At 36.1% G+C, this 12,432-nt stretch overlaps 1 protein-coding gene across 1 annotated transcript in view; it reads left to right on the forward strand.

Annotated features, from left to right (window-relative positions):
- The window catches only part of LOC106870012 (ATP synthase-coupling factor 6, mitochondrial), a 29,989-nt gene extending 18,296 nt beyond the window's left edge, over positions 1-11,693 (forward strand). The window contains exon 4 of the mRNA XM_014915974.2: positions 11,382-11,693. Within this exon, the coding sequence (XP_014771460.1) occupies positions 11,382-11,497 (116 nt within the window). The 3' untranslated portion in view covers positions 11,498-11,693. The remainder of the gene's footprint in view (positions 1-11,381) is intronic.
- The last annotated feature ends 739 nt before the right edge of the window (positions 11,694-12,432 follow it).

Raw genomic sequence — 12,432 nt, forward strand, 5'->3', positions numbered from 1 at the left:
TAAATAAAAAAGATGTTAGTAATTAAAAGTGTTTTAAAAAAGATTGTTAAATTTTCAGATTAACACCCGTACGATTTTCACTACAGTGTTAGGGTTAGGTAGGTAATGATGTGGGTGTTAATCTCAAGATTTACGAAAAGATTTTCAAAAAAAACTCACAGTTTGTAGGGAATAAATGTTTGTTGATCGTATTTGAGAAAGATGTCTCACTGGTAAATGACGGTGTTAGAAATGGAAAGTAAACTTATAATTCCCGACAATTAGAATGAGGTCATTGGTAACCATAGGTACATATATATGTGTGTATTTACGTATGATTGGCAGTATGTCTGTTTATTTGACTCTCACTCTCCTTCATTTCTTTGTCTTTTTTCTTGGATCATTCGTAAACGATGTTTAAGAGGAATAGAAATGTTAATTTTAGAGGGGCAAAGTAATTTTGTATGTACTAAAAGTACCTGTCATTACAGTATCGAAATGTGATTTGATACTGAAATAGTTTTCTTTTTCTCCTTCCTTTATTTTTGTATTTGTTGTTGGATTTTCCTTAAAGGCTCATAAGAGAAAGTAGGAGTTGAAAGGATTTGTATTAGAAAGAGGAAATTAGATTTTATTAGGGAGAAAATGTTTACTGTGTAGTTTTAAGGATTTTATTCGCTGACACGTAAAAGCACCCACTACACTCTCTGAGTGGTTGGCGTTAGGAAGGGCATCCAGCTGTAGAAACTCTGCCAAATTAGATTGGAGCCTGGTGTAGCCATCCGGTTGCACCAGTCCTCAGTCAAATCGTCCAACCCATGCTAGCATGGAAAGCGGACGTTAAACGATGATGATGATGATGATGATTAGGAATTTTTTGGAGTGAAAAAATGATGCAGTGACCTAACTTATTGTATTTAGAATATTAATTGCGATTGTTTAATCGAAGAAATTTGGAATTGTGTAAATGTATGAATTTTAAACATACACACAGAGAAAATCTGCCTTTTATAGTATAGATTCATGTGGTACTAGCACCCCCTACAATTCTTGCTGTTAAAACTAGTAAAAAAAAAAAGAACTTTTTAATTATTCTTATTTCATCATCCATTTTGTCTGTCATACGCTCTTATAACATTATGCATTTCAAGCCAACATGCGCCAGTCTCATCTCAATCTCAGCCTCTGCTTTGATGGTTCCACCGCCCTGTAGAAAAGTAGTGAGAATTTCTGTATAGACTTACCTTTTGTCCGACAAATGCACTATGGTTGACAGCTGATTGCAATTTCCACTCACCCTCTGATTTACCACGAGTTCTGTAATCCCCGGGTCTACAACGTAAACAACTATTGTTCTGTGACCTGGATGTATGACTTATCTCACCACATAGGGAAACGAGAGAGAGGGAGAGCTGTGATTATTCTTGAATGTGATTGATGAAATGTATTTCATATAAGGGGAGATAAGTGCATTTATTCAGAATCATCTTGAACTGGGAAAGGTAAGTTTCATGCCATCACCAATGCTACAAAGGAACACAAATCAATCAAGTCAACTTGAATTTCATTACTGTACCTTAAAGTACTGGTAATTGCATTGGTTTGTTTGTACATAAAGAAAACTAATGATCAAAGGAAGCTTTCAAGCTATATCCTATTGTTTGGACCATAATTAGCTTTACGGGACTCATCTACTTCGCTCTTCAAGTTCAATGACAGTCAAGTCATCAAGCCAAGACAAGCATGCACAGCCGCCTTCAAACTCTCTTTTGTCTGCCGTCACTTCAGGGTTGATGAATCTGTTGCCTGACGATGGCACTCCAATAAGGCCACAATCGAGTCGATGCCCAAAAAGAAGGCGATGAAGGGCAAGACGGAAAAGTGGCCAGAATTGGGATGTTCTCTTATCTTTTGCATTTAAAACCTGGACTTGATCTTCTTCCATTAATAATTATGAATATCAATGATTGCAGTCGGAAATGTTTGTTAAGTATGAAATCATCATGAAATTGAAGTTTGTAAGCATCCCACATTTCTTCTTTTTTATTAGCCACAGTTATTTATCAGTTTCCCCCACCTTTTCCCCCCCCCCCCGTAGTGGACCAAAAATCGGGGGTGTGGCTTATACACCAGCAAATACGATATTTTTATTCATTCCCACTCACTTTTTGGTAACACTGACTTTTGTTTGAATCTTACGAAGGAGATGACAGAGGACTGAGATATGTGGTGCATTGCTGTACTTAAGAAAACCCACCCACCACAACAGAATTGAGATCCTAAAACCAGGGTGCCACAGAAAAAACATTGGTGTGGGTGGTGATGTCACATAAAAAGCACCCTGTACACTTTGTGGAGTGGTTGGCATTAGGAAGGGCTTCCAGTTGTAGAAACCAAGCCAAGACAGACTATGGAACCTGGTGTATCCCCTGGCCATGCCAGTTCCTGTCAAGCTGTGCAACTCAAGGAAAACAGGTGTTAAATGTCAATGATGATGATAGCATGGGTTATGAGAAGTCATTACCCACTTGTTATTTAGTATATTAACTATTGTAAAGGCGCATGGCTTAGTGGTTAGGGGTATTCAGCTCACAGTCATAAGGTTGTAAGTTCAATTACTGGTGGCACGTTGTGTCTTTGAGCAAGATGCTTTATTTCATGTTGCTCCAGTCCACTCAGCTTGCAAAAATGAGTAGTACCTGTATTTCAAAGGACCAGCTTTGTCACATTCCATGTCATACTGAATGTCCCTCAGAACTATGCTAAAGGTACGTGTGTCTGTGGAGCTCAAAGAATCTCGAAAAATTCTCCCATCATAGCAGCACATTAACTAACTTGGAATTTTTACAGATTTTAATTGAAATCACTTTAAAACGAGTATCTATAAATAGAACACGGTTGATCTCGGTTGAGTTGGTATCACAATGGTTTATCTATTGTTAACACTGGTGTGTAGATGTACTCTATAGATATATTAAACTTTCTTTTCCTAAGATATCTTATGAAGGACAAGGCCATACTTAATGGTTGTGTATAAGTGAATTATATGCAACCCTAGTACTTTTCCAGTAATTAAGTTCATTTTGCACCCACACAGTTTTGGGTTCAGTCTCACTCTGCAACACCTTGAGCTAGGATTTCTATTATAGCCCCACCTTGTGAGTGAATTTGGAGGATGGAAATTTGTTTAGAAGTGTGGAGTGTGTGTGTGTGTGTATATTATATATATACATATTGAGTCCTCCCATAAATATCATGGTGTTTTCAATTGCATGAAAAGTCAGAGTGGGGTGGGATAAACTACCTGCATCAACTTGTGATAAAAGTAGGTATAATTTTACCTTGTCCTTATTCTTAGTGCAAATTTTGAAGAGTGCATTTCGATTTTAACAGTTATTTTTTCAAAGCTTTAATGGAGCATATTGGGCATATTTTGCTTTATGAATTCAGTAAAGGCAACAACACAATGGAAAGTGTGAGGAATCTTAATGCAGTATATGACGATCAGACAATAAGCATAAGCCAGTGTTAACAGTGGTTCCAGAAATTCTGAGCCAGAAACAACAGCCTAGAAGATGAACCTCATCCTGGAGGATCTGTAGAGCTTGACGGGACATCCTGCAGACCCTGGTGGAACAAAATCCCATTGTAACTGTTAAGGAACGAGCAGAGAAGCTGGAATTTGATTATTCAACCATTCATTGACATCAGTGCTAGAAGAAAAACGACCATCTATGGTTTCAAGATGAAAGGTGTTCTTCTATCAAGATAATGCTTGGCTACATACTGTGAAGATGACATTCCAAAGGCTGGAGCAGTTTGAATGGGAAATGATGCCCCACCCTCCATATTTACCAGACATTGTCCCATCTGATTATCATTTATTCCACAGTCTTCAAAATCATTTGGACAAAAAAGATATGAATTCTGTAGACGAGGTCAGAACAGTAGTGGAGCAGTATTTTTCATCATGGACAAGTGAATTTTGGAAGTGGGGCCTTGCAAGTCTACCAGATAGATGGAAGAGCATTGTAGAAAATGAAGGAGAGTATATTTTAGATTGAAAAAGAAATGGTTTTCTTAATTTAAAAAAATAAAATAACTATAAAAAAACAGTATTGTTTATGGGATGACTTAATATGTATGTGTGTGAATGTTGACATTCTTTGGCTTCACTTTGTTACTGTCTGAGGGCAACAGTGATATAATGTTTACATTCTTTGTTGACATTCTGACAGTTATCTTGTACTTTCAAAGACCTGTGAAATAAAAAAAAAATTAAATGGGTATGGGTTGGCAATGGGAAGAACATTCAACTGTAAAATCATTTGAAGTCCCTATCCAACCGTTTCTTGCATGATAAAATGGACATTAAATAAACACACAAATGTATTGACATAAAATATGATGTGGTCTATATTTTTTATTTTGTTTTTTGTACACATTCCACTAGTTTTCCTGGTTGTAACTGAGATGTTGCATTAGTTGGCCATTGATCTATTTGACGTAAGAGACTGTCACCTTAAATTGTGTCCCATGTGAGCCGTTTCCATTAAAAGGAGGCTGGTTTATTGGAAGTAGAATTTAAACTCATAACACAAAATACTGCAGCAGATATCACAAAGTATCTTGTCCATTTCTCTAACAGTTCTGCCAATCTACTGCCTTGGATTGGTACTTTTTTTAATGACCCCCAAAAGACTGGAAGGTAAAGTTGACTGTGGCAAGATTTGCAGTCAAAGTGCAAAACATTAATAACATCAATACTGAAAAGCATTCTAACAACCTTGTCCATTCATAGCCAAAACTGAACACTGTGTGCTCAGCTGTCTGATAACATAACATCATAGTCATTATATTGAATTGTTTCTGGAGGGAAAGCTAAACTTTATCTTTACTAATCACAGTTTGCATCTAATCAGTAGTGCGATATCACTTTCAGAGATTGAAGTGGTATACTGCTGTAATAACTGAATACTTGTTTTGGGGATTTCTAGCAATAATGACCATTAATATGCAAGCTTGCCTTCATTTTATTCTTTTATTGGCTTCAGTCAGTTGATTGTGGCTATGCTGGAGCACTAACTTTAAATGGTTTCAATTGACTCTATCAACCTCAGTTCTATGATATTTATTTTATTATTTTTGTAAGACAGAACATGCAAAATAAACACTGGAATATGAGGAGATAATTAGCATGGACATAAATAACTGCATGATATTTCTGTTTCCATGTTCCAGTTTTCACCTCATGCTAATAGAAACGTATGTATGTTGTTCCTTTCTTCCTTGGGCCCTCATCTCCTGACAGAATCATAGAGTGCAGTTGTGACATAGTATCATCATGTTCATTGTTTAATGTCCATCTTTCATGTTGGCATGGGTTGGATGGTTTGACATAGAACTGGCCAGCTGGGGGGGTTGTCCAGATTCTAATTGTCTGTTGTGGCATGGTTTCTGTAGTTGGATGTCCTTCCTAGCACCAAACCACTTTACAGAGTGTGCTGGGTACTTTTTATGTGCCACCGGCATGGGTGTATTTGCGTTGCACTGGCATAGGTGCATTTTGTGTGGCACCTGCAAAGGACAAGCCTGTATATATGGAAGACTGATTTTACTTAGGTTGACGTGTCTTTTTAAGTACAGCAAATCACCATAACTCCTAGTCCCTTGTCATTTCGTCTGAGGCTCAGCATCTGTAGATCCTTTCTCACCACTTCGTCCCATGTCTTCCTGGGTCTACCCCCCTCCACAGTTCCCCTCCACAATTAGAGCTCAGCACTTCTTTACACAGCTGTTCCCATCCATACACATCACATGACCAACCAATGCAGTCTTCTCTCTTGCACACATCTGATGCCTCTAAAACCCAGTTTTCCTCTTAAATCATTTACACTATGTTGTGTGCACACTGACATTATCCATCCAGCATTTCTTTCAAGCCTTCACAAGTCCTCTGTAGTCAAAACCCATGTTTCACTGCCATGTAACATAGCTGTACATACACAGACATCATACAACCTGCCTTTCACTCTGAGCATATTTTGAATATTTTAAACCTGGCAGAACCCCTCCATCTGAATGTCTGAACACAGCTAATTTTCTCCAGAGATAAACAGTCAACTCTGATACTGGACTGGTACCTTATTAACTCTGAAAGGATAAAAGGCAAAGTTGACTTCAGTTGGAGATTTGAACTCAGTATGTAGAGAACCAAAATGAATACTGCAAAGCATCTTAATATGATGCTCAAATGAGTCTACTAACCCACTGCCTACCTAGTGTTAGTACCACAACAAAATGTGCTTAATGTAAAGAAGTTGGTGATAGCAAGGGTAGCCAGTTGTAGAATTTTAGCCAAACTTCATCATGTTTGGGCAAGGATCATCTTGAATTTATTATCTCATTGGTTGTGGTTTCTATAATTTATGGACTTCTCAGAATTCACCAATGTGCTCCAAATATTATTTGTTGCACAACTCCAAATAAGAGCTAACCACCCATGATGACATGTGTTTGCCAAGTAAACTAATTCTTCTCAACACACCAGAACCATTGTTTGTAATGATTATAAACTAATGTCTTTTCTTTTCTCTCTGTGAATAGAAAATAAAAATGGGGAGGAAAACCATTTTAAAAAACTTATTTGATATTCCTGAAAGACAGAATATCATTTGATTTACCCACATATATATGTATGGATAGATAGATAGATAAATGTATTTATATATATGCTAGACTGCCCGTGACCTGTTGGATCACTTGGAAAGTCTGTTTTGCAGCAATGGAGTTTTGTTCTGTGCGTTTTTTTCTCTTTTCCTGGTTATTTCACATGCTTTCAATGAATGTGACATCAAAATCACGCGTAAACGGCACCTTTCCCCAGAAAAGAAAGATTTGGCTGCTATTTCTTGTACGTCCTGGTACCACGTAACGGGTATTTCGGGTCCTTTATCGCAAATAGCTGTTACGTGGTAGCAGGGCATGCTAGAAATAGCAGCCAAATCTTTGGAGCTGAGACACGTCGAATGCACTCGAAAAAATTTTTGTAATAGTATTCATTTGGGGCAGTCTTTTGCTTTGACCCTCAGAACTGTCATCCGGATCAACTGGTTTTGTTCAATAATTTCTGTAAAAGATTTTCATTTAAAGTGAAAGATATATGAAATGAATGTGTGTGTGTGTGAGAGAGAGAGAGAGAGAGAAAGTGCCACTTAGACATACATGAGAACACACATGTTCTCTCTCTCTCTCTCTCTCTCTCACTCACTCACTCACTCTCACACACACACACACGCAGAGATACATGCATACGTACATACAAAAAAGATGTACGCATATATATTGATGTATGTACATATACATGACAACACATTCCTTCACTTACTTTGTCTCTCTCCCTTCCTCTCTCTTGCTTTCTTTCTCTCTTTCACATACACGTATATACATCTTTCACTTCTTCGCTTTCACTTTCTCTTCTCTTTCACTTTAAAATAAAAGTAAATAAATATTGAAAATAATTTTTAAAATATATTAAAATATTGTTTGTTTAAAGAAAGCTTACATATAAATACTTACTGTACAAATAACTTAAATTTTTTAAATCACATTCAGTTAAAAATATTTCTAAATGCTTAAAATATTGTCTACGTCAAAAGTCAACATTTTTGTTTTTTCTTAGAGTGCGAAGACTGTGTGTATGTCACAGATAGCGGATGTGTGTTTGCGTTTATTGACACGCCGTGACATTCATTGTGTGTGTTTGTGTGTGTTGACATCATGGAAGCCATGTTTTTTTTTCTTTTTTACATCAAGAAATAGCGAACAAAAATTGTGTTTGTTTTCATTAATAAATAGAGGTCCAAATATCACAAAAATTTGAACCGCACTGCTGAAGGTAAGTATGCAAATAAATATGCAAAAGAAATTAAGATAAGATATACTATTTTTGAGATATTTCAGCTACACACAAACATCCCTAGAGTTTTAGTATTAAGATTAAAGTTGTGAACTGGCAAAATCATTAGTGTGTCTGGCAAAATGCTTAGCAGCATTTCATGTCTTTACATTCTGAGTTCAAATGCTGCCGAGGTCAACTTTACCTTTCATCCTTTTGAGGTCATTAAAATAAGTACCTAATATTCAATGTAAAAAAATAAAAATCACACACCATTTAATTTGCCTACTATATATTTGTTTCAACTCAGGGCTATGAGATAGAAAACATTTGCTCAAAGCACGCGGTTGTGAAATGAAATTCTTAGCACAGCCATAACTGCACTTAGTAATTACTCATAAGTTCATCATTGTTTTAATTTACACTTTCCCATGCTTACATGGATCAGACAAAATCTGTTGAGGCAGATTTTGTATGTTGAGATGCTCTTCTTGCCACCTCTCACCTGTTTTTAAGTAGGGTAATATTTCCGCTAGTCCTTCAAGCATGAACAACACATTTCATTGTTATTAGTGATTACAAGCTACTACTTATATCTGTATCAGTCTGTCACTGTTATACAAGATATCCCCAGATGCTGCATATTCTTTTACTCTTTTACTTGTTTCAGTCATTTGACTGCAGCCATGCTGGAGCACTGCCTTTAGTCGAGCAAATCGACCCCAAGAGTTATTCTTTGTAAGCCTGGTACTTATTCTATTGGTTCATTTTGCCAGACTGCTAAGTTAAGGGTACATAAACACACCAGCATTGGTTGTCAAGTGATGGGGGGGGGGACAAACAGACACACAAACATACATATATATACACACACAACAGACTTCTTTCAGTTTCCATCTACCATATTCACTCACAAGGCTTTGGTCGGTCCAAGGCTATAGTAGAAGACACTTGCCCTAGGTGCCACGCAGTGGAACTGAATCCAGAACCATGTGGTTGGTAAGCAAGCTACTGTCTATCTTTGTTACTAGTAATAGCAGCTACACATTACAACTTATGCCTGTGTCTATCTCTGTTATGTCTTATGAATTTTAGATTATTCATTGATGACATACTACAGTCAATTTTATGATCTTGTTAACCTTATTTCAGTTGCTTACGTTAGAAACCAGCTTTAGTCTGGATTTTTGGGGTTTAGTGGCTTAGTGGTTAGACTGCTAACTACTAGCTAAATGCTTAGTCTACAAACTGGATGTTGTATAATGGTTCTGTGGTTAGGCCACTAACTAATCTGTGTTCAAAACCTAAACTTTGATAGATGACTTTTTTCTCAATTTCTTTTTTAATAATACTTACGTGAGGAATATTAAATTATATGTCTGAGGAATTGGCATTTGGAAATAAGTGTCCTTGTACCAACAATCTGTTTCCAAAATTCTTGCAGACATGAGATTTGTTATTTTCTCTAAGTTCTGTGAATGCTAGAAAATTGATTGATTATGCTTTGATAAATATCAAAATAACTTTCAGGATATGAGAAATAAATTATATTGCTAGGTTCGTTATTGAAAAGCTAATTTGATGTATTGGAAGTATTGTGCTGCTTTTATTCTTCACCTTATTCTGAAAGAAAGAAAGTTATTGGGTAAAATGGGGAAAAAAAAACAGTTGTTGTTTAGCTCTAGGTCATCTCTAATTCAGCGTATCTGATCTAGAGGCAATGGAGCTGGGGTTTTTTCCTTCAGATATAGTGCATTTAAGATCCTGTTAACTATTTGGTTACCATATTTCCATTGAAATACACTGCTTAGATTCAGTTGATTTTGAAAATAATGAATTTAGTAAAATAACTTTGTCATTATAAAGCTGGTGTTTGGAACATAAATTAACATGGAATTTTGATGGGAGACTTTAACCCTTTTGATGCCACCCTACCTGAGGCTACCTCTAGTTTTATGGTACAAGCTTCCTGTTTTAAAGCAATCTAAATTAAAATTTCCTGATAATTTATGTTCGAAACAACTTTAATAATGACAGGGTTATTTTAATAAATACTTCATTATTTTCAAAATTGATTGAAGCAAAGGTGGTAGTGTTTTTTTCTTTTCTATGCTTCAGTCATTAGACTACAGCCATGCTGCGGCATTACCTTGAAGTTTTTAGTCAAATGAATTGACCTCAGCCTGGTACTTACTCTATCAGTCTCTTTTTCCAAACCTCTAAGTTATGGGGATATAAACACATCACCAGTTGTCAAATGTTGGTGGGGGACAGATACTCTCACACACACAAAGACTAATATATACATATATATATATATATACACACACATGCAATGGGCTTCTTTCAGTTTCCGTCTACCAAATCTATTCACAAGGTTTTGGTTGGCTTGAGGCTATAGTAGATGGTTAACTGAGGTGCCACGCAATGGGACTGAACCAAGAACCATGTGGTTGGGGAGCAAGCTTCTTCCCTGTAATAAAAAAGAAAAAATTAGGGTAAACTTAGATCATTTTAATACAGGAAGGTTGTACTATAGATTCAGTGGCTGTCTGGGGCAGGTTGGTATTAAAAGGGTTAATGCATCCTCTGGTTGACATGTTACTAAGTCACCATTTCATTTCGTTTAGAAAATGGTGTTTCCACAAAAGGTCATAGATTCTTTATTTCCCACAGAAGTGACTCCCCTCCCATCTTTCATTATCAATAACACGTAATTAATAATAAATTAGCCATTACATCGTTACTGAAATATTCATTATTTCTAATCTAGAACTTTTTATCATTTTCACAATTATTTCCCATCTTGTAATTTTGCCTGTTTGCATTCATTACACCATGTTTATTTTGTTTGTTGGTTTTTTTTTTACCCAAAATGTCATACAAAATTGATTTGGTTTAATATATCTACAACCATAATGATGATGATGATAATATCAAATATAAAGGCAATCAATGCAACATTCCTCAATCATTAGTTTCTACTCTACAAGTCAAGGAGGTGCTGTGTCATTTAATGGATTTGTTCCATTTTGTCATTTAAACTCCTGAATGCAAAACGCTCCTATCACAGCTGGATTTTTTTTTTTTTATGGCATAGGTGCAGGCGTGGCTGGTTCCAGGTTCGGTCCCACTGTGTGGAACCTCGGGCAAGTGTCATCTACTATAGTCTCAGGCCAACCAAAGCCTTGTGAGTGGATTTAGTAGACAAAAACTGGAAGAAGCCCATCGTGTGTATGTTTACATCCCTGTAACTTAGTGGTTCAGCAAAAAAGCCTAATAGAATAAGTACCAAGACTAACAAAAAACAAGTACTGGGGTTGATTCATTTGACTAAAAAATTCTTTTTTCATGCTTTCTAGGAGTAAGCAGACAGGAAATAACAGTTGCTACCCAAGGACAAAAATCATGTTACACAGTGTTATTTGTAAACTCTAAAACATTCCTCTTATTTTGGTCTTTCCTTTTTGTTAAGTTAATTTTATTTCTTTATCTTTCATTTCAGATCCAACATTAGATGCTGTAAGTGTGAAAATTGAAGCATCAGCCGCTGCTGAGGCAGAAGCAGCAGCTGAAGAGGCCGGTGATGAAGACTCAAATGTTCCTTATTTTGATATTTAAATAGGAAACAACTTAGGAAACAAATTATCTTTTTCTTTTGATATAGTTTTGTTGAAATGAGTGAAACATCCAAATAAAAGGAACAGTTTTGTATTTCTTTTGGGAGAGAATCCTTAAAGGAGTTGTAGAAAGTCTATGTTCAATCACAGGTGTTGGTGTTTCATGTTAATTACAAAATAAATGAATTTTACATTAATTTGGCTGTGTTTTTATTTTTTTAAAAATATATCTTTAACATTTTATGTGCAGGTATGTGGTTAAGAAGTTTGCTTCTAAACCACATAGTTTCAGGTGCAGTCCCACTGTGCAGCAGCTTGGGCAAGTGTTTTCTACTTTTAGCCCTCATGCTGACCAAAGCCTTGTGAGTGGATTTGGTTGATGGAAACTGAAAGAAACCCATCATTTTTGTGCGTATGTGTGTTACACTCTATTTTGACATTGTGTAATGGTTGTAAATAAGTGTCACTGTCATAAAAACAGCATCCTTTGTTTTCAATCCTGTGTAAAAATGTCTAGCAGTGGGCTAATATTACTTTACTTGGAAACAGGAAAGGGTTGGCTACAAGAAGGGCATCTGGCCATAGAAAATCTGCTTCACTTATTTTTGTCTGATCTATGCAAGCATGGATAAGTGGACAGTAAAACAATTATAATGATGATATTTTAACATTTTTAACACTTATCGGACAATCAAATTGATCAATCAGTCTGCTGGTTTTGTGCCAGAAAGATGAAATATGATACATTGTTCTAAGAATGGTCAGATTTGTCTGGTTAATTAATAGTAATTATATCGACCATTAGATATTTAATTTTCAATACAGTCTGGCTTTTTTATAATGAAGTTCTTTAACAGTTATTAAAAGCTGTGTGGTTGAGTTTGTTTCTCAGCCACATGGTTGAGTTCAATCCCATTTTGTGACACCTTAGAGAAG

This window comes from Octopus bimaculoides, chromosome 5 (genome assembly GCF_001194135.2).
Source record: "Octopus bimaculoides isolate UCB-OBI-ISO-001 chromosome 5, ASM119413v2, whole genome shotgun sequence".
NCBI lineage: Eukaryota > Metazoa > Mollusca > Cephalopoda > Octopoda > Octopodidae > Octopus > Octopus bimaculoides.